This window comes from Cyprinodon tularosa, unplaced genomic scaffold (genome assembly GCF_016077235.1).
Source record: "Cyprinodon tularosa strain WSP-4 unplaced genomic scaffold, ASM1607723v1 ctg2, whole genome shotgun sequence".
NCBI classification, from domain to species: Eukaryota; Metazoa; Chordata; class Actinopteri; order Cyprinodontiformes; family Cyprinodontidae; genus Cyprinodon; species Cyprinodon tularosa.
The window spans coordinates 1,198,071-1,222,057 of record NW_024038733.1 but is presented as its reverse complement, the minus strand read 5'-3'; the positions used below and the strand labels follow the sequence as shown (position 1 = coordinate 1,222,057).

Below are 23,987 nucleotides of genomic sequence, written 5' to 3'. Positions count from 1 at the left end.
GCCATGCTCTGAGCTCCCATAACCTTTCAGGGACGTGTCATAACAACATAGCAGACATATTTATATGAAGGCCAAAGGTGACATCATAAAGTTGTTTGCACCTGCCGCTGTTTTGTTTCTGTTTTCTGGTGCTTGGTTTTCTAAAGCTTAATGCTCAGCCTTTAATTATTAAATATTACAGACATATTAGTTTAATGTAGATTTGGCCACCCATTCTGCATCAAAGAATAAAATCCCAAAGGAGGCAACCTTTTTCTTGCTTATTTATTAACTAGCTTAAATACTTTCAATTATAAGGAAACAAAAAAACACATTTTGGTTGGTGTTGAGCCATAAGACAAATAAAATACATTTTTACTCATTCTAAGATTCGTTTTGTCCATCATTCATCCAGCTACTAAGTCCAGCATCCTAAAGTGAGGGATTAAAGATGGTGATCGGTCCTGTGTTCTTTCCATCATCTGTGTCACATGGGTTGAAGAAGGGAAACAGGGGAACCATGACAGTTCCAGTGGAGAAGGTGTAAATCGGCGCCATTGTAACGGCGTTGTAGAACGTCACTTCCTCCCCCTCACAGTCTAAGAAGACGCCGATGCGGATAAGACGGGCGGACACGGTGACCTTTGTGGGCTTCGGATCAGTGCATGCCAGGATAGAGCCGCCCTTCAAGGCCAACGTCCAGAGGCCGATGGAGGTTCCAGTTTCTGTCATCTCTCCTCTGGGAACATCTTCTCGTGCCACACCTAACCTCCATGCTGTTTTGTAGCCCACCTCCACTTCCCAGTAGTGCCGGCCGGTATTAAAGCCCTGCTGGCCCAGGAGACAGTAGTAGTAGTTGAACCGACGTGGGTTGGCTTGGACCCCTGATGTGTCCTTATCTTCATCGAACCAAACAGACGTGCAGGTCTGAGACAGGGATAGATTAGGGTGGGCAGTCTCTGGGTCAAACTTCACTGATGTGATATCTAAAAGAAAAATGGTTTCAGGACAATGAGATTTACTGACCTTAAATGTGTTTATATGGAATAGAGGTGTGTCTCAAAACATTGTGGTATTGTGAAAAAGTTCAATATTTTTGTCACTTATTTTAGACAGTAAAACTCATAATATGTAGATTAAAGGTATAGTGCAGGATGTTCTCTTTCTGGGTGGATCGTCAAAATAAGTGGTCCTCCTAATTGTCAATCATTCTGGTGATATGTTTACATAAGGCCGCCCTACGCGCTCGTCCCCATTTTCACTTACTGGTGGTGAGTCTGACATAGAGGAAAATTTGCAAATCTTCTTTAGGAAAGTAAGCTTGTATGATTGATGCAAACAGCAACATTAAAAACAGAGCACAGATCCTCTCTGGGGGTCGGATCAGACCGGTTAGTGTCCACTCAAACACGACATGGTCACAAAACCAGCTCTGGGTTCTAGAGAGCCAACTCTATGTGGATAAAAGCGCAGAGTTTTGCAGTGTGTGATGTGCCAAGTCCAGTTGGAGAATTATACCAACATCTCCATACAGCTTGTTAGAAAGCCAGTGGACATATACCAGCAGATGACATGGCACCCAAACCATTACTGACTGTTAAACCATTGTTATAAACATGAAACAAAAACCCTACTTTCATATAGCAATATGAATTTGTAGCATTAAGCAATAGTCCAGATGTTTTTGCATAGAATTTTTGATTTTACTTCTGTTAATCTTATATTTTCTAAATTTGGGGTTTTTAACTATGCATGCCATTATTATAATTTACAAGTAATGAAGTAATAAAAAACTCTCCTTATGTGTAATTAGTAAATAGGATGTTTCTATCTGAAATCTGCTTTGTACTTTATGATTTATTACCTAACGGTTTTTTTGTTGTTGTTGTTGTTAGGACTCCTGTCTGTGTGGTTTGTGTTTTGTGTGTTTGTCTTCCTTCCTCCACCAGGCGGAGCCTGGTCCTGGTTCGCCTCCTCACACACCTGCGGAGGGTTACCTCGTTAACGGAGAGCTCTTAAGCTGCTGACTGCCACTGTCTCGACGCCAGAGTGTTTGCCAGTTTTGAGTACTCTAGCCAAGCTGAGTTTTGCTGAGTCAAACTGAGTTTTTGTCTACCTGAGTTATAACCTCATTTTGTTTTTGCCTCTCGGCAGGAAGTCATCCTGCAACTGGATGTTTCGGACCTTCTCTCCCCTGGAAGGATCTTCTGAGAATCAAGCTGAGCTGAGGATTAAAGGGTGTGATTCAGATCAACCAATTTCCCCAAGGAATGTCTGGGGCTTCTCTCTGAGCAGGGGATTCAGCTCCACAACAACCCGTTCAAGTACCGCAGGAAATCTAAGTGGCAGTCATTTTCTCCGTTCACCTACAAACAACCGCATTCTGGGTAAACCCTGTCCGCCCTCCAACTAATGAGACTAACACTGGAACATCCCCACACCGACTGGAGTATAGGAGTCAGCCATTTTCTGGAAACGTGAGTCTGCAATCTATTTCTCCTCTTCAAGTTTGAGAATCAAATTTCCCACTGAGCCTGAACTGACTGCAGTGTCTTCCCCTCACTTTCCAGTTCCAGTTGAGCAGTGTTCAGAGCTACACTGGATTCATCACAATCTTCTCAATAAACCAGTTAAACTTTCCCCTCTCTGTATTGGTTTTCTGCATGTGGGTCCGAGCTCTTGATAAATTCATGACAGTTGTTGTTGTTTTACTATTTTAAATTTGATCACACAACTGCTTTATTGGGTATTTCTTAGGAGGAGGAGAAAGAATGGATATATGGACTTTATGTATTTTTAAAAGACAAAATTCTGAAAATTAGGTATGCCTTTGACTCTTCCCTTCACTTTGATACCCCTAAATAAATTCCAGTGAAATAAATGTCTTTGGAAGTCTCATACTGTAATAATTATTCTCACTATCAGTCCAACTGCTCTACAAATGTCTTGGAAGTTTAAGAGGTCATTAGTGAACAAACTGCATCTTGAAAACCCATAAACACCACAAACTGGTCTGGGAGGAAGTGGTGAGGAACTTAATGCAGTGTTAGACTATAAAACAATGCTGACTTTGAATGTACCACAGACCACTGTTCAATCAATTAATCATTTAAAAAATGTTAAGTGTATATCACAACCACAAACCTACTGAGACATGGTCATATTATCTGAGCTGACAGGGAAGCTGAGGAGAAAACCAAAAAGCACCCTCAGGGATGGAGAGCCATCACTGTATAGAAGTCTAAAGACATCATGCTGAACGGGGGAAAAGGTGGAGGTAGCATGATGCTCTGGGGATGCTTCTCTTCAACTGGATTGAAGTTGGTCAGAGTTGATAAGAAGATGGATGAAGCTAAATACTGGAATTACATAGCATAATTAACTCTGAGACTGAGGAAGAAGATCTCCTTCCAGGTAGACAATGGGCAAAATGTGTTTGTTTTCTGATTCCACAGAAATTGCAGGTATAGTGTGAAAAGATGCTAAATGGGTTCACATACCGTACTCTTGCAAAGAGGTGTTAACACATACTTGGGTAAAGGCAGCTTTTCATGTGTTTCCATATCCTGTATTGGATGGGACCCACAAACCAGCCTGAGCGGACCTCTGTGTCAACCTCTGCAGGAAGAATAAAGTGGACCTGAGACCTGAAAATGCAAATTAAAAGGAGAAAGGTTACAGTGGAGGACACTTAGCATAGAATGTTGTACATTACAAGCATACCATCAGCACACACACAGGATTAAAGGCTAAGGTATCACAGAGTATCTATTTTTACAGACAAAAGACAGTTGCAATACAAAAACAGACAGACAGACAGACAGGATTTTTTTTTTATATTACTAAAAGCACACTTTGAAAAAAACCTGCCTTTTTACAAGATCTTGGATTTCCTGCAATGAAAGACAAAGTTTAGAACATGATCAAAATGCATTTGCTGACAAATCCACTGACCGCCTCTCTTTCTTTCCCTTTTAAATGAGAAATTGATTTGCACTTATATAATCAGACTGGTCAACTATTTAGCGGATCAATGTCAGTATCTGGTCTGGAGCCAGGAAAGGGCAGCAGAACAAATTGAATGCTTTTCTGCAGACATGCAGCTCAATCTGAAGGCTTAATCTCAACTAAAAACAGGAATAGTATGTACACATATTTACTTCTTTATTGTCTATTTATTTATCCAACTATTTATTATTCTAACATATTTATTAAGATCTGTTTAGCCACATCACCAGTCTTCCTCACTTTGAGCAGTTTAGGACTATCCTCCTCAGTCAGCTTGCTGTTCAGCACTGTTATTGCTTTTTCCAGATCCCTTCCTTGTGCCTCTATCTTCTTCTCTCTCTCCTTCAGCTGCTTCAGCTGTTTCTGCCTCTCCCTCCTCAGCCTTTGCAGGTCTTGATTCTCCTCCTCTTCCAAGAAGCGATGGAGGTTATGAAACTCGGCTCTGATTTCCCGTTCTAATTCTTCAAACCTGTTCTAAAAAAGATGGGAGGGTTATTAGTTATCTTGGATTTTTCTTTCAGAAGCTGAATGAAGGAGTCATAAATGACTTATTTCTTAGTGGATTTTGGGCTTCTTATATTGGTCATATTCGTTCCCACAGGTGGAATCAATTTGCTGTTATAACCTGAAATACATTCTTGTAAAATTATAGAACAATGATTAAATGTAGTAAGAGTCAAAATTATGAACAAATGGTTTTGCCCTTTTGGACATTGAGTTTTTCAGTTTTCTATGTCATTCTGTTTTGTTGATCTTTGGTTTATTTTCCATTCAGTGTTATAGTTAAGCTGTGTTGCTTTTTTGTGTTACATTCTGTTGCCCCCTTGTGCCTGTCTCCTTTCCCCTAGCTCCCTTCTAGTCACTTCTATCCACACCTGCTCCATATCCGCTGATTACCTCAGTCTTTGTTCTGTCTCCCATATATACTTTGTCAGTGCTGGTTTCTTGCCACTCCTCATGTGTGTTTTCCCCTGGTTTTTGGTTTCCGGTATTTTGTTCCTGTTGCCCTTTTGATTTTATTAAACCTGCAAGAACTCATCTCTGCCTCCGTCATCTCTTCAGTTGGGTCCTCAATCAACCTCTACCCAGATGTTGACATTTTAGACTTCATGAGCTTGTTGCCTACATATATAATGCTTTACATTTTACAACTTAAAGTTAACAACCAGCTTTATTGTATTTTGGGCAGATTTCATAACACAGAAATGACACAATAATATGAATAAATATGAGTATCTTACTTCCCATATAGAGACTAAGATCTGTATCATCTCTTATTTTTGAAATAGCTCAATCACCATCTCGTCGCATTGAGTTTAGCTACAGCTGTTTTATAGGATAAAGTTATAACTATTATTCAAACTTAAGAATATGCTTTGATATAAGCAATAAAAATGTATGTTTAGCATGCTAGTCCTGCTGAAGAGTAGTGCCTTGCCACAGTAGCAGGTCTTCAGCAACCTTTAACAGTTTTTTTAAGATTGCCCACATTTAGCTCCACCCACCTTATTGAATACCTCTCCATCCTGAACCCTACCCAATGATTTATGCTGCTGCCATTACTCTTCTGTTGATTTGTTTGGCTTCCGGTAATATGCTATAGTTTCCCACCTCATTGTGTTTTGCACTCATTATTTTGGACTTTTAGAAAAATGTAAACCCAAACTCTTTCAACTTTTTTTCTCAGCACTCCAACAGAAAGGCAGTTTTTGTGAAGTGAATAAGTAAGGTTGTCCTGCAACCTTTGTCAAAGTAACAAAATATATAACGTGCCTAATGTTTTCAGAGACTATGGTTATGGAATTTTATTCTATTCAGCCAAACCTACAGGTTGTGTTGGAATAAAGGTACCTCTACTTCCAATGAGTCTATGAAAGTCTCTCTCTCTGCTTCTCTGCATTCGTCTACCTCATGTTTGATTCTTTTAATAGCCTCGACAAGCTTGGCCTGTAAAACTCACACATTGACACACACAGAAGAGACAGGTTATTAGAGAAAAGGGAGTAGAAACATTTCAGATTTATTATCCTGCAAAATAAAACAGTGTTCTTTTAAAAGGTTAACCAAAATACAAGTAGATTATTAAAAAACATGTAGGCTACCTCCATCCAGCGAGAGCTAAAAAACATTAATCTTACCTTTTTCTCACAGAGAAGGCTTTTGCTGCAGTTGTTGTTTGTGTCTTTGATGTGGTTCTGGTACATTCCAGTTTTCTGAATAAGGAACAAAACTGAAGCGAAGGGACCGAGAAGAAGCTGAAATAAAAGTGAGGGAGGGAGTCAGGAGGGTAAGGCAATGTGAAGGACATTAGTACACATCAAGGAGACAGTAAGACGCATGGGGGGATTAGACAGAAACACGGATGCTGACACAATGAAAACACCAAGCAAGACAAGGGCATACATCCAAGCAGAAATTTACAAGAAGAAACGCATTGACAGGCTCTGGCAATCAGGAGCAACAGTCTGACCTGTGAATATATGGATCCATTAGAAGCAAGCAGGGGGGAGGAAGAGGAGGGGCGGGATGAGGGGGAGCTGCCGGGAGGGATTGTTGGCTGATAGGGAGAGGTTGGCAGCAGCGATTTATGGAAGCAGAAACAGATGAATCTATTTCTGTCTCCCCGTGTCTTTGGAAAACAACAAGAGAGAAAGCCAGCCAGTCAGAGGTTGTGTTGCGTATCAGTTGTTGTGCCTGGAAGGCAGATGATCCATGCTTATTTTTGAAAGGTGGCTCTCTAATGTCTGTAGAAGAAGGTGACGAGATCCTGGGCAGCAGCTTTATGAGCTGATCATGCAATTAGAGCTGAATAGGCATGAAAGGGTATTGCTTTTTCCATCTTTGAGAGGGAGGGATGCAAACTAAATGTACCGTTTACTGTTGTTTTCCCCTGAAGGAGTGTTATCTGTGTGTTAATAAGGCTCAAACCTGCTGTTGCCCTGTCCACTTCTCCTGATCTCTAACTGTCCCCCCTCCCCCCAACACCCACTAAAAAATAGAGGGCCTGGCTACAGGCTATGGGTATGTGAACTGAAGCAGAGTCTCTGCAAATGTTCTTCATCTATAATTCATCATTTTGAGCCCGAGTAAGTGACTGTGGCGGGCTAGGGTTAGGCTGCAAACTTGGTGCAGTACAGGATGAAGCAGATAGAGAGGAGCCCTACAGGGTGGTTTAGTAAAGGAAAAAACTCTACTGCAAGTTTGCATTTTACAGACAGGCTCAACATTATAGCTTGCTAAAAGTAAAGAGGCAAACATTTTTTTTTTTTACTGTATAATATATTTCATTATTAAATGTACATATTTGAACTTGACTATAAAAGGCACCTAAATAGGAAGGTTTTCCATCACGGTCTCTGGGCAGAATAGAAGGAGGAAATATGTTATAAGCAAAACACAGCATGAATACAACTTTTTTTAACAAAATAAACAGCAATAAGAGAGCATATGAAGGAGTTAGGGCTTCTCAGTGGCACAGTGGGTAGCACTGCTTCCTTGCAGCAAGAAGGTTCTGGGTTTGATTCCCGGCCCAAGGTTTTTCTGCATGGAATTTGAATGTTCTCCCTGAGCATGTGGGGTTTCTCTCCGGGTACTCTGGCTTCCTCCCACAGTCCAAAAACATGACTGTTAGGTTAATTGACTTCTCTAAATTCTACTTAGGTGTGAGTGTGTACCAGAATGGTTGTTTGTCCTGTTTGTCTCTATGTTGCCCTGTGATGGACTGGCGACCTGTCCAGGGTGTACACTGCCTCTCGCCCGTAGACAGCTGGAGATGGGCACCAGCACCCCTCGTGACCCCACTTGGGATTAAACGTGTAAGAAAATGGATGGATGATGGAGTTTTATGTAAATACATCAACATATCATATATGGATACTAATACATACACAAAAATAAGTATTTATCTAAATGTGTTAGATTATCCATTTCAAAATGTATTACTTTAATACTGCACCCAATGTTCGCATTGCTCGATGTGGTGTTTCATCTTTCTCTTTACAATGCTTAATCTATTCTAAGTGGGGGTTTAGGTTAAAGCAAATTTGCAGGTACTAAAACCTTTGGCTGTGTGGGCAGGTACCAAGTCCCAATGGAAATCATGTTCTCCATAAAGCTTGTCAGCAGAGAAAACAGAAACATGAAGCACTATTCAATTTCCCAGTGAACACTTGTGCTAACACTGGATTTGATCAATACTAAAGCAACAGATTACATGACTCTCAAAATCATTACTGACTTCAAAAACTTTGCACTTGATGGAAATGCAGTGATGTGCCTCGGTTCTCTTTCAACCTTGATATCTGAATTAATAAACAAACAATTAAAGTGGATCCTGGAAAAAATAGCTTTTTACAACTGTATAAATGTCCATGTCCATCACCAGAAGTTCCCCATTGTGGGACAATACAGAGATTTTCTATTCTATTCTATTCTATTCTATTCTATTCTATTCTATTCTATTCTATTCTATTCTATTGTAATGTATTTTAATGTTATCTCTGGTTCAGGGGCAATAAAACACAAACAGTGGACGTCAAGGTTCTGGTGACTCTATATGCAGTCTTTATTAAACTTGCTTCCAGTTTGCTAAAACCCAGCTTTTTCTAGAATAGGCTTTGCATTTCTTGTGGATGGCTAACAGCTCAGCTGTCTTAAGAAAAAACTATGAGAAAATTATTCTATTTTTTTACTTCAATATCATCATCTAATTTTCTGATGAAAACAAAATTATTATGTTATTTTTTTTTTCTATCGACGTAAACATCAATAAATAAACGCTTGATGTACTTTGTATTTTGTAATGAAACTGCGGCCTGTTCTCTCAGATGAATGTTGAACTACCACCGTCTGACCTGTGAGGGGCAGTACTGAGCTGGGAGGGAACTACGCAGCCGGAAATGCTGTAGAAAAAACGCATGTAAACAAGAAAAATGTCGCTGAGAGCAACCCAAGCTAAAGGTAATTGATGCTATTTAAAAAGCCAAAATACGAATTCTGGTTTCAGGTTTTACAGTTTGAGGCTCTTTTACATGTTTTAGTGGTCTTTGTGCCCTGTATAAATAAAAATATAGCATTAAATACTCAAAGCTCCAGCTAACTAAGCTAACTGAGCTTCCAGTATACAATGCACTGCGGCTTAACAGAAGTTCGGTTGGTTAATTTGATTGTTTTTGGCATGTATTTTACAGAAATGAACGGCCAGACAGACGTCGAGGTCGACTACAAGCGAAAATATAAAACTCTTAAACGAAAATTAAAATTTCTGGTTTATGTGAGTGCTTTGAGCTTTTTTTTTTAAGTAATGATGGTTTAAACCCAGAATGCATACCTTATTACTGGTTTACACTGGTTCACAGGAGCAGGAATGTTTTCAGGAGGAGTTGAGAAGGGCACAAAGAAAACTTCTAAAAGTTTCTAGAGACAAAAGGTAAAGTGGTTCCTGCTTGATCATGTCCAAGTGTCCAAATTAAAAGTGGTGTAAACTGAAGTCTGGTCTGTTTTGTAGTTTTCTTTTGGACAGGTTGCTGCAGTATGAGAGGGTGGATGAGGACTCCTCAGGTTGGTACCACATCATACATCTCGTTCTGAGCTGATTTTAGTTTCCTGTCGAGTCAGACATTCTTGCTACTTTCTCCAGATTCAGATGCAACAGTTTCTTCAGAGAACAGTGAAGGCGAAGGACTAAGGGAAAGGGAAAGAGAACGAGAAATTGCTAAAAAGTAAGCCAGAGATTTATATTGATTGACCAGAAAAGGGTTCATCTTTATCTGCATATAATTCAATTTGGACTGAAAAGATCAAACAGTTTCACAGACTTTAGCGTTTTTTCAAAAGAAGGTCTTTATCATTGGATTTAACCTTGTATTTTTAATATCACAGATCTTTAGAAATATTACAAGAAGATGTATTTTAAGTAAAGAAATAGGTTACCGAGTTGTATTATTTATGTTAAGAATATATTTGGGCTGAAAAAATTCATCGGATTAATCGTAATTAATCAATTATTGAAATAATGATCAACTAAGTTATTAACTGGATTATAGAGACTCTAAAACATGCCTTTTGCTGACAGAGCAACCCACTTAGAAAAGTAAGTATATCAAGAGAATGAAATACATAAATATTTTGCATTTAAGATAAAAAAAAAAAAAAACATGCTCTATCCAGAACTCCTTAAACGGAAAAGTTTTAGTTTCACCTGGTTTAATTTCATAAAAAAATCTCCTTTAAGAAACCTTTGGGTGTCTGATTTTTTATCGATTAATCAGAAAAATAATCAACAGATTAATTGATTCGCAAAATAATCATTAGTTGCAGCCCTAGAATATATGTAGAAAGACATTAAAAGTTTTTAAAATGCATTATAAAGACTTTGGTCTTTGGGTTTGGTTTCATATTGTATACAGTATATCCATAGAGCCGGGAGTTTCTCTCAAAGTCATTCTTTTTTGTCTTGAATAGTTTTATCAGATATCACAATACCTTTAATTTAAAAGTCATTTTCTAGAATCTGTTCCAATCCAAGCTGACAGTTTAAAATAAACAATATAATCACGAATGAGATGATGAGCTAATTATTGGAGGTTGTAATTAATCGCATAAAAATACCATTTTATAATGATATGCAACTCCTTTTTGAGATCTATTTAGGAGTAGGGCAGGGAAATATAAATATATGTTGTGGTAATAATCTGATTAATTTCAATAGAAAATATAACCAGCGAATAATGCTGGGCGACTAATTGATTTTATTTTATTGATTAATCTAAATTTGTTCTTAATGGAGATTTAATTTTTGGAGAATCTTTCATTTCGTTCTTTTTTTACCAATACACACCTTGGGCTTCCAAAACTCCAGGTGACATCAGTTCATCACTTTTTGTTGTTAGATTTTTACTCATAACTGATAGTTTATTGATAATGCTCGCCTGAAACCTTTAGTGAGAAATATTTTCATTGTTTGTAGCCTTTTTTCCAGCTTGAATATTTCTGCCCTTTAAATTAAGGTCACTTCCCAGAAAGGACGATTGAAATACAAGCTAGTTTTTGAGAGCAATTATGTTATTTGCAATTTTTTTATATGAAACCTAAGTGTGAAAGGAAAAAAAATCAGATTTGATATGAAAATAAATAGATTCTTGAGGAATTTCACCCAGCTGTACCTGTGAGATGATCTACAGTTTCATTGAACTCCTTTAGAGCCACTAGGCATTCTGGGGAATGTGTGAAAGGGTTTATCCTCTCAACCCCTCATGGCCAGGCTAGACAAAATTGGTATTAAAAGTTACAGATAAACAGGGCAAGCAAAACCCCATACTGGCCCATGCCTCTGAAAAGGAAGTCATTGTTGGCTCGGCTGACCAGGCTTTCTTTCAACCTGTTTCTAATTCTTTAAGATATTTCTAGCTGACTCAAGTTTTTAGAGGGGACTTAAGGAAACAATAAAACTCAGTGAAGGCTGAGTGAAAATGTAAAGTAAAAACGAAACCTGGGTGTTTATTGGTTACATTTCTTCTCTCTATCATTAGGAAAGTCACCCAGATCTAAATAATGACCTTCCATAATTGAATTGCTGGTTATTATTTCTTACTGCTGTTGTTTTTTATGACTTTAATCCATCTATGTTGTCAAGATAAACAATTTAACTAAGCAAATTGTTTAGCTCCATAATTGTTGAAGCTCTCATTTATCACTTTGACCTCATCTGTGAATTCCTCATGCTTCAGGAGGAAAAGCAGCCCTGGAGCATGCCTTTCTTCCTCCTCCTCATCGCCTCATCTCTCTCTGCTGTCTCGTCCTGGGGTTAACCCCCTGCAGTCATCCAGTGCCGGATCTTACCTCAACACCGTGAGTTCTCCAGTTCTTGGTTATTTACCGCAGTAAAACTGCAGCCATTGTCATCTTCTCATCTGCAGACATATTCCCTGTTTTCATTGAATTTTTTATTTAATGTTTTCTTTTTTATACATGTTTTTATTTTCGTTTTTATTAAATGCCTTCACTGTCCTTGTGCTCCTCGTTCTCCCGTGTTTGTATGTTTGTGTTTCTTCTATGTATGTGTGTGTGCCTCAAACTCTTCATGAAATTGTGCATGTGGTCATTTGGAATAATCGGGGTGTGCATGTATGGGGGCAGATGCCCTTCCCACCAGAGTATTTGGCACCGCCAGTCGAGCGAATGAAGAAAGAGAGAAAAACAAAGACGGCAAAAAACAAGAGAGAGGCCACAGGGAAGGTGAGAGGAGGAGGGGAAAAAGGAGATGTTTACAGAGAAGTGATGATAAAACAGATTTACTCCTTCCAACGTCTTTAGTTTTTATTGGTTTGTTTTAGAATATTTTATGCAACATTTCTCTAAGTTAAGGTACATTACCAATTTTTGTCTTAACTTTATGTACACATCTGTGACATTACCATCCGTTGCCATTCACCTTTTTATTTAAGATGTTTTTGTCCTCTTTTTGTCCCCTTTTTAAATTTTTTTCCCTTCTTTTCCTTAGGTTGTTGCTCCGATGGCGGCTAACTACACGTCGCCTTCTGGAGCCGCTCAGGCAGCTAGAGGGCCCTTCAGCTGGGTTCCCAAACAAATGCTGAGCGGAGACGCGGCTGATGAGGAAGGTGAGAGCGACGGGGACAGCGACAGGGGCGACGAGGACAGAGGGGAGGGAGATGAGGCTGAGCTCGTCATTGACATTCCCAATGAGTGAACGAGCAGGAAGAAGGAGGAAAAGGATGACAAAAAAGACTTGATTTTTTTTCTCCTGAAAGCCAAGCTCCCCCTGGTGGCTATAGGATCAATTACAGTGTGATTGATAATGATAATTTGCAGATTATTAATAAAGCCATGATCTGGTAATATTTCTTTTTGTGAAGGTGCACTTATTGTGCATTCCCTGGATTGAACAGATGTTTGAGTTTTTTTTGTTGTAGTAGTTTTTTTGTTTTGTTTTTGTTTTTTGTTTAACCATCCAATTTAGTACAATCTATCAAATGTTTTTCTCTGAATGAGACAAATTTTGACCTTTTAAAGGAAAAATGTAACCCAGGGTGTCTCTAAATGAGGTCGTTTTGAATCCAACAGAGGAAATAGAATGCATAATTGTCACCCCGTTATGCTACAAAGCATTGGTCCAAACTGTATTTAGATTTTGTTTTTTTAATTGTCTTCATAGGGGTATCTTGATCTCAATGCTCTATATGTTCTTGAAAGCTCATAGCATTTCATCACTGTTACATGGACCACATCAAAGTTGTGATTATATGGTACTTTACTGACTCATTAATGCTCCGCACATTGCAGGATCAGTTTTTTTTTCTTTCTTGACAGCAAAAGATGTTTCGCCTTAAGCAGAATTTTTGTCTAAATATGGATCTCTAGTTAAGGATTAACTCGAAAGCTACCACCTTGTTCTGATATGGTGGCACCTAAAACCTTAATCTGGTTCGGTGGGGTTATTATGTGTAATTGGTCTCTCTCTGTAATAAAACATGTTGTACCATCATGAGCTTGTTCAATAAGCCAGTACCGCATACAGCATGTGTTTTATGCTACGGCAGAAGTGACAGACTTATGTGAAATCTAAAGGCTTGCACCATTCCGGGCAGACTGAGAAAACTGATGGTGGATTGTTGCAGCCTCACTGCACATAGGAACAGAGATGTTGTCAAGGAACAAAAAGCAACAGCTAAACATTCGCTGTTTTGACTTTCTAGACTGTTATTAGATGCTAACAGCGTTCTGTCCCTCTGGTATGAGTATGTCTAATATGAGCTTATCTGCCATAGCTTGCTAAAATGGGCCACGTAAATCTGACTGTCTGCTAGCTGCAGCTGCTCCACATATATATTGATATTTCTCAGAAGCTTATGAAGATATGACATGGTTCTGCTGCAGGTAGTAAAAGAATTACCCTGATTAGCTGCAGTTGGTAGCTATCTAGATCAAAATATTCATTTCGTGTGGTATTTGATATGCTGATCATGCTAATCAATGCCCACTTGTCTCATGACTCAGTATCTGTAATTTGATCATTTCTGCTGCTGTTTCTATTTTTCCACTGACTGTTTTATCCATTAACAGTCTTTTTGCTTTCCTTGGTCCAACCGCTGTCTCAAAGTTTGTCATTTGTAACCACAGAATTACAAAGTTGTACTTGTTACAGTTCTGACATAATTAATGCCTTTTTTTAAAATACATACACAATTTGTTTTTGCACCTGTACCGTTGTGTGTCAAAGTCTTTTCATTTTAACTCTAAACTTTTTTAAAAACTGAAATATTGTTAGCTTTGCTATATAAATAGCACAGAAGCTGCAGAGGTGTTGTATAATTCTTTATGTACGTAAAGAGCTTAAACAGCTTTTATTTAATGGCTTGATGCCCTGCTATGAAAATCACACCGATTTAAGGAATGCATTATTTAAAGTTAAGATTCAAATGTGTTGTTTTTGTCATCTTAATTCATATTTTGTCAGAAATCTATTGCTTGCTTCACCTCTGTCCTGAGGAATGCTGACACCACTCTGCAGAACCTTATGTTTGCCTTTGGCTCCTTTTAACCATAACTCTTGAGTAATGTGAAGGCATTCTGGCTGAACTCCACCCCGTCTTGTTGTTGGGAGTGCTTGAGATCTTTTTTTACTTTTCACTCTTACTGTTTACTTGCCATTGCCATAATGATTTTGTAAGAGTCCATGCATGCCAGAATCGTGCTTCAGCAGGCATGTTACTGATATTAGGAAATGCCAGCTTTAATCTGTGGGCCATGAAGGTGGGCGTGTGAGTTTAGAGTGAATGTGTTGCTGTCAGCGTTACGATTTAATGAGGATTTCATTAACAAACTGCTTATTTTAGAGCTCACTGCTTGATTTAGGAGCTGTTCAGATAAAAGCCATGTCTTTTTCTGACTCACTGGAATGTGCACGGCTTTGTTGCACAAATGTATTTTTTTGGGAATGCAGTCTTGCAGGTAATTAATAGGTGTGGGCTCAGGTTATGTGCCACACTGCAATGGGAGGTAAAGGTGTAGCTGCAGAGGGAGCGGTGAGGAGCACAAACAGCCAGAGGGTGGAACTGACAGAGGGGGGCGAGGCTGTCACTGGAAAGGGAAATTAAGGAGTAAGCAAGATTGTTCCTGCAAAAACTGATTCACTTTCACGGCTGGAAGGAGAGGAAGGCAGGCATGGTTGGAGTTAAACCAGAGAAAGAAGCTAGGAATCGGTGAGGGGGAAAACAGCAAGCCCATCAGCAGCCATTATTTATCTTCATCTGTACGCCGAGACCACTGGATAATTTATAAGCCTCCCCTCATTGTGTTTGAGAGGAGGGAAGATTAGCTGAGCTCACCACCATGCTGAGTCCTGCTGCTCTCAGTGCAGCAGCTGCTGCTGCTGTCTGCCTGCTGGCACTTCTGGGCCCAGGCCTGTCTCTTCCCGCTGAGCAGGACTCCGAGCCAGGCCTCACCCTCTGCGACGGCTCCTTCTACAGACAGATGCTTCCTCTGGGAGCCTCAGCTGAGCTGCCCCTGCACCGCCGCTGCCACAGGCTGCCCGGGGGACAGGCGTTTGCCACTCTGTCCAGCCCGACCTGTGACACCACTGTCTGCTCTGCCTTTCATCTAAGCCATGGATGGACAGGGAGAGAGGAGGAGCATGGGGGAGAGACTGTGGTAAGGATGCATTAAAAATTAAGATAGCATTATAGAATTTCTGCTTGTATAGCTTATAAGCACTCCACTTAATTACCACCCTTTAGACTTGTTTTCTCTTAGTTTTTCCTGCAGGTCCAGGTTTTTACTTTTGGACTGATTCTTTGTCTAATTCTTGTCAAAATATAAACATTACTGATTGACCTTGCAAAGGTATTCACAGCCTTGAACTTATTACATTTTATGTACCTTAGCAGCCACAAAATTCAAAGTATTTAAGTGCTGTTTTATCAGAATAGTGGCAGGTTTAATTAGAAGGAACGTTAAGCACAGTTTTCACTTTAGAAGTATGCATAAGCATTTATTCAGTCTTAGCATCCAACAGCTTTCCTATCTTCTCAGTAAGTATAAATCCAGCTGCTCCTTGAAGGCCTGAGCATATTGAACATGAAGGAACAGAGCCGATAAGTGTATTTTGCCTTGGCAGAGAAGTAGATGTAGGTCATACAATACAAAGCTTTGAGGTTTCAGATAGATTTAGTCTGTCATCTGAAAATGGAAATACTAAAACAAGTCCTAGCTGTAGAGACATGGCAAATGTGGATAAAGTTTTGATGGCCAGATGAGACCAATACTGAAAAATTGGCCTACGGTACATTCAAAACAGTATGTACGGTGAAAAATAGAGACAGAGAACACACAAACTCCATAGTGATGGATGGTGCTGGCCGCAGCATGCTGTGGGGATGAGACTCGCAGGATACTGTTAAAGATCAGAGATATTTTTCTTCTTACTTTGACCACTAAAAAAAAAAATCTCAGTAATACAGAGCCATCACAAGTTTCCCCCCTGCAGTCTCTACCAAGTTCTGTAAAAGCCTGATAATGATGCTTTGACATTGTTCTTTTGGAGCATGAATGTATTTAAACATTTCAGAGAAGCAGTTCTAGAGGACCAGACTTGGAGACATGATTTAGAACCGAATTTATGCCCCAAAATGACCCAGTTAAAGCTCAGATCTATTGTTCCTTTTTACTAGTCTCTATTCAAAGCTGACCAACAACTTTTTGTATCACCTGCAAGTAAGAAGAGGATGATTTTCTACACAATATATTTTTCTATCGATAATCCATATATGTTACTTTTGCTGACATTACTGCAGTCTTTAACCCACGTTTTATTTCTGAGATTAGAACAAATAATCATTTGCTTAACAACAATAAGATCAGAGTCAGAGGTCATTTATTTATAATTACTAATAAGTTATAAAGTAGCTTTTTATCAGTCTTTAAAGAGGTTCTGATGCCTTCTAATTTGACAGGTTACTTATCAGTAAATGTAAATGAAAAAATCTTTACAATAATGTATATTCCTGTTTACAGTAGACCTGTATTTTGGTGGCTAGTAATGATTCAACCCCGAAACCAGCAAAGTAGCTGCTTTGTTTAACATTAGTCAAGTTATGCATTACTAAGGTTTTAGGAATGCATCGTGGAGGTTCTTGGTAAAAAAGAGAAAAGGGTTGTGGAGAAGTAAAGTTTACCTTGTTTGTTTTAAACACATGAAATGTTAAACATTAACTGATGTATTAATCACAAATGGAAAATTTTGCAGGAAAAGTAAAAAAAAAAAAAAAAAAGCAATGATTTGTCCAATAACAATATTTTCCTTTTTTTACTCCAAGACAGAAGAAGATGGTGCCAAAGCCACAGTTCCAGCTCTTCTTAAGGGAGGAGCAGATCAGTCTGATCCAAGCTCACCCATAAACTCCCCTTTTCAACAGTGGGACTCAGCAGTAGCAGCAGTCATCCAGTCTAGCATCATCCCCAAGTGTGCCGCTCTAGGAGGCGGCCTCTACATCCTGACAGGAGCAGGACGACTTGGGGCAGCTGAGGATGGAGATGAAGACTGTCAGGCCAAACTGCTGTGGTCTGCAGTGTGCTGCTCTCCTCCAGAGGGGAAAGGCAGCTTCAGTGTAGGGTTAATCAAAGAGACAGAGGAGGGAGAGTGGCAAGTGAGCATGAAGGAGCTGGAGGATATGTTAGGGGTGGCAGAGATATTCTCTGGAGGCTGTGGGGGAGACAACAGGGAGACGGCTGCAGCCATAGTGGGGCTTCCCAGTTACCAGCCTCATGCAAATGCTGCAAAAGCAGAGGCAGATGCAACAAATGTTATATCAGAAACTATTGACCCACATGCAAAGGAAGACATAAAGGAGGGCAGCAAAGTGCCTGAAGAAAGGTCTGCGGTTGGTGCTAAATCACAGAATGCTGATGTTTCTGACCTTTCAGACGAAACCGTAACAGAATCCCTACTTTCTGTGAGTAGCGAGCAGTCATATAGTGAACCTGTTACTGAAGAGGACTCAAACTCCTCCAGCACTTTGGTCTATCTCCTGTCCACCACCTTGTCCATCATCAAGGCCCCCCTGCACCCCGTCTTCTCCACCATCACAGAGTTTCCTGCACAGGTGATACGGCATAATCTATTGTTAAATCCTGACTTTCAGGTTGCTCTGGGGAGATACAGCCCTCTGCACACACACCACTAGCAAAGATGTACTAAAACCCTAAAAGTAAAGATAATCTTCTTTTAATGAGGGTGTGATTAAAAAAACCAGGAGAAAATCCGATAAAGGGAATTATACAGAGGGTGGACTCAGTCAGAAAACTGTTGGTTCAAAGCAAGCGTGTCTGGCTTTATCTAAACATGCGAAGTGGCTTATCGCTATTTGCTGGTAAAGCCTGGATAAATAAAGAGGGATTTATAATTTACATATTGCTAAATGTTAAATCCTTACTGAACTAAAAACTGATTTATTTTCTTATTAACTTTGACCAAAATAATCAATTTCCAGTATGCTCTGGCAGATAGATTAGGCTACTGCAGATGTAGTAAATGATGCATTGACTTATCAGCTCTCACACATCTTAACAGGAGTGGTAATGGATATAGAATTGGAAACATTTCTCTTTTTTATGTGCCAAATTTGAAATTATTTTAAAAAACTGCAACAAAAAAAATGTTAAATACATGGTGATGTTTAGAGGGGTTGTATTTATCTTTTGTTTCTTCAGCTCATGATGATAGATGTAACTAAATTATTAATTATCTGAAAGATAACCAGTCACAGGCAACTCTGGTTATTATAAAGCACCATAAAACTGCAACCTTAAGTATTCACAGAGTACTTGTATATAAAAAACAATTATGTCTTTATTTTTGATTAATATTCCTTTTTATCGGGTTTCACTTAAACTTTTACTGATAACATGTGCTCTTTTTAAATATCGATTGGATATAAATCAATCTGTTAATAACTTTGACAGCATCGTTCTTAAAGTGGAACGCTTAATTTATTTTAAATAATTCAAAAAGTCTCTTTATATTCATTACGCACACAGGGTATTTAAAGCATTTATTTCAGGTGGATGACTGCAGTATCCAGCTGTTTGAAAACCATTTTTTTGGTAATTGGAGTTCAGCTAAAATTGCACGGTGTAATAGAAGAACTTTTAATGCAGAAATTCTTATTGTGGTCTAAGCATGTCCATGTATTTTCAGTGTACCTAATAGTTATCTCTACTGACAAGCTTTATACAAATGTAAAGTAATTTTTTGGAACTGGGACCTGGAAGCTACATACAATGCTAAAAGTCTTAAAAGCTGGCTCAAAGACAATGATGTGTCTGTTGCTTGATAGGCCATCAAACTGGTCTGACCTGAGGATCTATGAAGGACTATAAAGAGGAAGATGAGGCATTATAGACCCAAATATGCAGATGACCTCGATGCCATTATCAAAGCAGCCTAGGCAATATTTTAGAAGAACCAAAATGTTGATTTCCTCCTCAGCACGCCTCATTGGTGCACTCATTCTTATAAAAGGAGCCCTAACCACATATAAAATGTGTATAATGTACATAGACTCATATTCATTGTGATAAAAATCCCCTTAATTTGTCTTATTTGACATTCTGCTTTTCTAAAAGTTAATTTAGGGTTTTAATTATCTGCAAGACATAATCATTAACTGAAATAAATAAAAGCCCCGTGTGTTTAATGAATTTATGTTTTCATTTATTCTAGTTTTCCAAGTTTAATGTCAAAGCTACATTTGAACATGCTCAGCGTTCGTCTGCTCATTTCTAGGTGTGGCCACATAGTTTCTTTGATCCCTGGCATTGTTTCTTTCCTTGCTAATCACATGCCAACGCCCTTTTCTTCTTCCCCAGGTAACTTATGTTCTTCAGGAAGATCTGGGAATTCTCTCCGCGCTGCCTGGTGACACCCTCACTCTGTTCCACCTCCTCATCTCTGACCTTCTGTCCTGGATGGGATCAGCTGCAGATATGCTGCTTGGTATTGGGGGGACCTGCTTCTCCAGTTTTTATTTCTGCACCTCCTCAATGGCAGAGGCCCTGCTGATCAGCTGCCATACTGGGTTAACAGGAATGGGAACCCTGGCTGCAGACACAGTGGGCATTTTTGGAGGCGCGCTGGATAATAGTTGGTGGGTGACCAAATTTTTTGGAGGGAGGCTGTGGGAGCAGACTGAGGGCTATGTGGGTACTGTGGCGTCTGAAATGCAGGGTCAAGCTCAGGGTGTAGGTGGGGGTCTGGGCAGGCTGGCCTGTAGAAGTGGGAGTGGAGTGGGCAATGTGTTCAGGATGGGAGGGAACTTTATAATAGGGATGTTGGATGTGATTTTAGGTGGAGTAAGGGAGGCGTTTGGGCAAGAATCAGAGTAAAGGATAAAAGGATTAAAGCCATAAATAAAGTGTCTTTATTCTGTTTTTGTTTAGATTTTTCTAATGCACCATGGTTAAAAAACAAAACAAAAAAACACTGATGTCATTTGATATGCCTTGCAGTTTTTTTTTTGTTTTTTCTTTTTTTTTTTAGGTTTTTTTCTTCTAAATAAATGTAACAAATTTTAAATGTTGCACATTGTTGATCACTGTGGAAAAGCTGGCTGTCCAAATATCTTGCTGCACCTTCAGGTCTGATTAAGAAAAACACACTGTTTTCACTGTGCTTTGGGATGGAAATGCTCAACTCCTGTGTTTGGTTTTAGCACCTGTACAGCTGAATAAAGGAGAATGCTTGCTTTCAACACTTAACATTTGCTTTTTATTTTTTTCAATTTTGTATTTGTACAAGGGGAGTGTTGGTCTAGTGGGTTAGAGCAGTGAGCTTGTGCTCTGAGAAGGTTGCAAGTACCCAGTTCAATCCCCACTGCCTCCACTTTGGGTCCCTGAGCAAAACCCTTAACCCCACGCTGCTCCCGGGGCGCCGCAAAATGGCAGCCCACAGATCCCCAAGGGGATGGGTTAAATGCAGAGGTAAATTTCTCCAATGTGAGAACAAAAAACTTAAATTATTATTATTTAATTTGATGCATTAAAGCAGTATTTATAAGTTAAAATAGCCATTCTTATAGTAATTTGATACTTGTGGGGATGTTTGTTTCCAGCTGTTATTGGATGAGGCTAGTTCACCAGTCCATCAATAAAGATGAGTTTAGAGTCGTCAGTTTAAAGCATGCATTACAGCAGGACCCACACCACTATGGCAAGCTATTTTAAAATAAATTCGGTTGTAATGCCTTTACATTGAAGATATCTCAAATTGTTTTATGACTCGACGTTTTAGCGATTCAAGATATCTCTAAATATATTTTCTATTTTCACTAGTCAAAATACTTATTCGAGATATCTCTAACTACATTCTGACTAGTCGAAATTACGTCAGATTTACCGGTACCATTAACGTGTATGGAGACGTCAATTTAAGATATCTAGAAGGAATTACTGACTATTTCAAATACACATTTCAGATATCTTCTATGCGTCCTAATCAGAATGTAAATACAGATATCTTAAATTACCATTCTGGATAGTCAAAATGTTTTTTAAGATATCTGGAACGTAATTATGGATGGTCAGACAAAACCGAATTTATGTTAAAATGGCTTCCCATACTCTTCCATAACATGCATTCCACACATACAGAACCTGCCTTTGATTTAAATGAGTTTTTCCAAAATAAGGAAACAGTGTTAAGGACTGTTACACCATACATCTCTTTTAGTGATTCCTAAGAGAAGGAGGCTGAGGGGGCAGACCAAGGCCAGACGAGATACAGTACACAGACTTTGCAACAAGTTCTGGGTCTCACTGGGAGGACGTCCAGGCAAGAGGCAATTTAAAAATCGGTTTCTGAGAGTGACATCTGGGCTTTTATTCAGGAGTTGTCACCTCTTTGACCTAATCCAGGATAAGTGAAATGTAATTATGATGTTATTTTGGATGTCACAACAAAAATCCATGATAGTTGTTCAAAAAATAATGAAATATCTGTTATAATATGGAACCATGACAGAACTGAAATTTTCTGTTATCTTTCCCTCAATAAAATTTCATACCAAAATCTTGCATATATAATAACATATCCTTTTCCTATTATATCTTAGCTTTCACATCTGCTGGACTGTGGTGGATCCTTCTACCTCCACCACAAAGTTTGTGTAAATTCATAGTTTTGCAAATGCAGATCAGCTGGATGTAGAAGCAACCAGGAACAAACCACTTTCCCAAGAACTGAGGGGGAATTTTGTTTAAGTTTACTTTAGTTATTTTGTCACCTTAATATTCAATTGATTGTGCTAAGTTAAAGAGTTGTTTTATGTTTTAGTTTTGTATGGACTTTTTTTGTTTTGTTTATTGCTTCTCTGTTATGTTATACCTCCCTCCTGTGGAAAGTTTAGGTTATTCCTACACTATATAAGCAGCCTCTGTTCTGTATCAGTGGGTCAGTTTTTTGTTTGAGTTCCTGTACAGTTGACCTCAGTTGAGTTGGGCCCAAATCAATGTTATTTATTATTTAAGCTATTTTGTATTGCTTTTGAGCCTTTGTTAACTATTTTTTATACTGTTAAATGAAAGCTTTTTTCCAATTTTTAACACCTTTTGTCCTTATTTAAGTTTGGTTCCTCACATGGACTCTATGCTCAAGAAGCTTTATCAGCAATCCCCTTGCCTCCTTAAAAGACTAAGTAAAAAAATACATTATTCTTTGTATAATGTTTTATTGCAAACAGGCCACTTGTTACTTATACTCATTTTGTAATTTCAATCTCGTGTTCTTTTGTTCTTTTTATCTTCCTCTTTATGCTTCCTCTTGTTGAAATTGACATCATAAATTACATTTGTTTTTAACCTGACGGTTAGAAAAAAAAATAAAATAAAACCCACAAGACTTTTATCTTGAAAACAATATGTTTTTATGAGGTGTGGCTTTTACTTTAGCCAGCCATGAGTTTTATGATGATAAACTTTATACTTTAAAAAAACAATCTGTCAGCTTTACAGTATTTACAGTTTTACAGTCTCTATACTTCAGCTAATGATTACTAAAATCAATTACTAAATTCGTAAATTATTATTTTTAATAATCAATTAATCCGATTAATCGTTTTAGCCCTAAATACTCTAATGACAAAGGTTTAGAAACCCTTTTAAAGTGAAGCTTTTTACCAACTGTAAGGGTGGGGTTGCAAAACCATACAATCCCAAAAAAATACAAATACTTTAAGTTGCCTGTCTCACCCAAAGGAAATTTAAAATAATCAGTAATTAATAGCCTGTTGCTGGATCTTTGAAGAAACATAACAAGTTTGAAGTTGAATTATGTGTAGGCCTTTTTTATTGGGAGGGTAACAAAACAGTACATGTTTTATTTTTACGCCAGTTTTGGAGGAGGCTATCACCCGGTTTAATATCGGTCATGTTCTCATTTTGGATCTCCTACAAACTTTGCTGTATGCTGAAGCTGTCCCTTAAATGTAACATGATTTAGTTATATTTTCCTTGTTAGCAAATATCATATTCATTGTAAAAAAAAAATAATAATAATAATAAAAAATAATAAACAAAACACAATGGTTTACCCTCTGCAGCTGGGTTCAAAAACGAAAAAAATGTTTTTATTGCCTGGTCAATATCCAACCTGTTCATTCTCACTGACTGTCTATGACACATTAAGACAGGCAATGTTATGTGATTATAACTCCCTTTGTTATTGGTACTGTTTTTAATTTTTTTTTGTTTATTGTTTTGCTCCTAATTGATACTTTATATGAATTCCCTCCTAGACTCTGCATCATTGCAGTTTGAAATAAAGCTTAAAATAAAAAAATGTTTTATTTATATTTTTTCTTATCATCCAACCATATATATTTCTAAAAGCCAAATCTTTAATTCAATATTTTTTATTTTAGTTTTCAATGTATTTTAAAACGTATTTGTTTTTTGTTTTTTTTTTACCGGAAGCTGTTGTTACGTTGCATCAG

General features: G+C 38.4%; 3 protein-coding genes across 4 annotated transcripts; 2 read left to right on the top strand and 1 right to left on the bottom strand.

Annotated features, from left to right (window-relative positions):
- Positions 1-246: 246 nt before the first annotated feature.
- si:ch73-54f23.4 (zinc-binding protein A33) lies at positions 247-6,632 on the bottom strand. The gene is made up of 7 exons (XM_038284554.1): positions 6,458-6,632; positions 6,126-6,242; positions 5,839-5,934; positions 4,228-4,461; positions 3,850-3,872; positions 3,511-3,626; positions 247-965 (listed from the first exon to the last, which is right to left on the bottom strand). Exons 2-7 carry the CDS (start codon positions 6,189-6,191, stop codon positions 412-414), a joined length of 1,089 nt encoding a protein of 362 aa, XP_038140482.1. The 5' UTR covers positions 6,192-6,242; positions 6,458-6,632; the 3' UTR covers positions 247-411.
- A 2,219-nt stretch (positions 6,633-8,851) lies between these two features.
- On the top strand, positions 8,852-12,934 carry ino80e (INO80 complex subunit E). 2 transcript variants are annotated; one of them, XM_038284308.1, is made up of 8 exons: positions 8,852-8,946; positions 9,177-9,259; positions 9,345-9,415; positions 9,494-9,546; positions 9,626-9,707; positions 11,715-11,835; positions 12,124-12,222; positions 12,488-12,934. In XM_038284308.1, the coding sequence occupies exons 1-8, from the start codon at positions 8,919-8,921 to the stop codon at positions 12,692-12,694; spliced, it is 744 nt and encodes a 247-aa protein (XP_038140236.1). In that variant the 5' UTR covers positions 8,852-8,918; the 3' UTR covers positions 12,695-12,934. The 2 variants fall into 2 exon arrangements, with proteins under 2 accessions (XP_038140236.1, XP_038140237.1); XM_038284309.1 differs by lacking the exon at positions 12,124-12,222.
- Positions 12,935-14,880: 1,946 nt separating this feature from the next.
- LOC119783153 lies at positions 14,881-20,757 on the top strand. Its single transcript, XM_038284515.1, has 3 exons — positions 14,881-15,662; positions 17,249-18,104; positions 19,870-20,757. Exons 1-3 carry the CDS (start codon positions 15,337-15,339, stop codon positions 20,383-20,385), a joined length of 1,698 nt encoding a protein of 565 aa, XP_038140443.1. The 5' UTR covers positions 14,881-15,336; the 3' UTR covers positions 20,386-20,757.
- Positions 20,758-23,987: the final 3,230 nt, after the last annotated feature.

Excerpts from the sequence above, each read along its gene's own strand:
- si:ch73-54f23.4 (XM_038284554.1), bottom strand. The coding sequence starts at position 6,191 with ATGTACCAGAACCACATCAAAGACACAAACAACAACTGCAGCAAAAGC. Across the intron at positions 4,462-5,838 it reads TAGACTCATTGGAAGTAGAG|AACAGGTTTGAAGAATTAGA; the intron begins GTACCTTTATTC and ends CATCTTTTTTAG. Across the intron at positions 3,627-3,849 it reads ATCCAAGATCTTGTAAAAAG|GTCTCAGGTCCACTTTATTC; the intron begins GCAGGTTTTTTT and ends TTGCATTTTCAG.
- ino80e (XM_038284308.1), top strand. The coding sequence starts at position 8,919 with ATGTCGCTGAGAGCAACCCAAGCTAAAG. Across the intron at positions 9,708-11,714 it reads GAACGAGAAATTGCTAAAAA|GAGGAAAAGCAGCCCTGGAG; the intron begins GTAAGCCAGAGA and ends CTCATGCTTCAG. Across the intron at positions 12,223-12,487 it reads AGAGAGAGGCCACAGGGAAG|GTTGTTGCTCCGATGGCGGC; the intron begins GTGAGAGGAGGA and ends TCTTTTCCTTAG.
- LOC119783153 (XM_038284515.1), top strand. The coding sequence starts at position 15,337 with ATGCTGAGTCCTGCTGCTCTCAGTGCAGCAGCTGCTGCTGCTGTCTGC. Across the intron at positions 15,663-17,248 it reads GGAGAGACTGTGGTAAGGAT|GAAAAGTAAAAAAAAAAAAA; the intron begins GCATTAAAAATT and ends AAAATTTTGCAG. Across the intron at positions 18,105-19,869 it reads TCACAGAGTTTCCTGCACAG|GTAACTTATGTTCTTCAGGA; the intron begins GTGATACGGCAT and ends CTTCTTCCCCAG.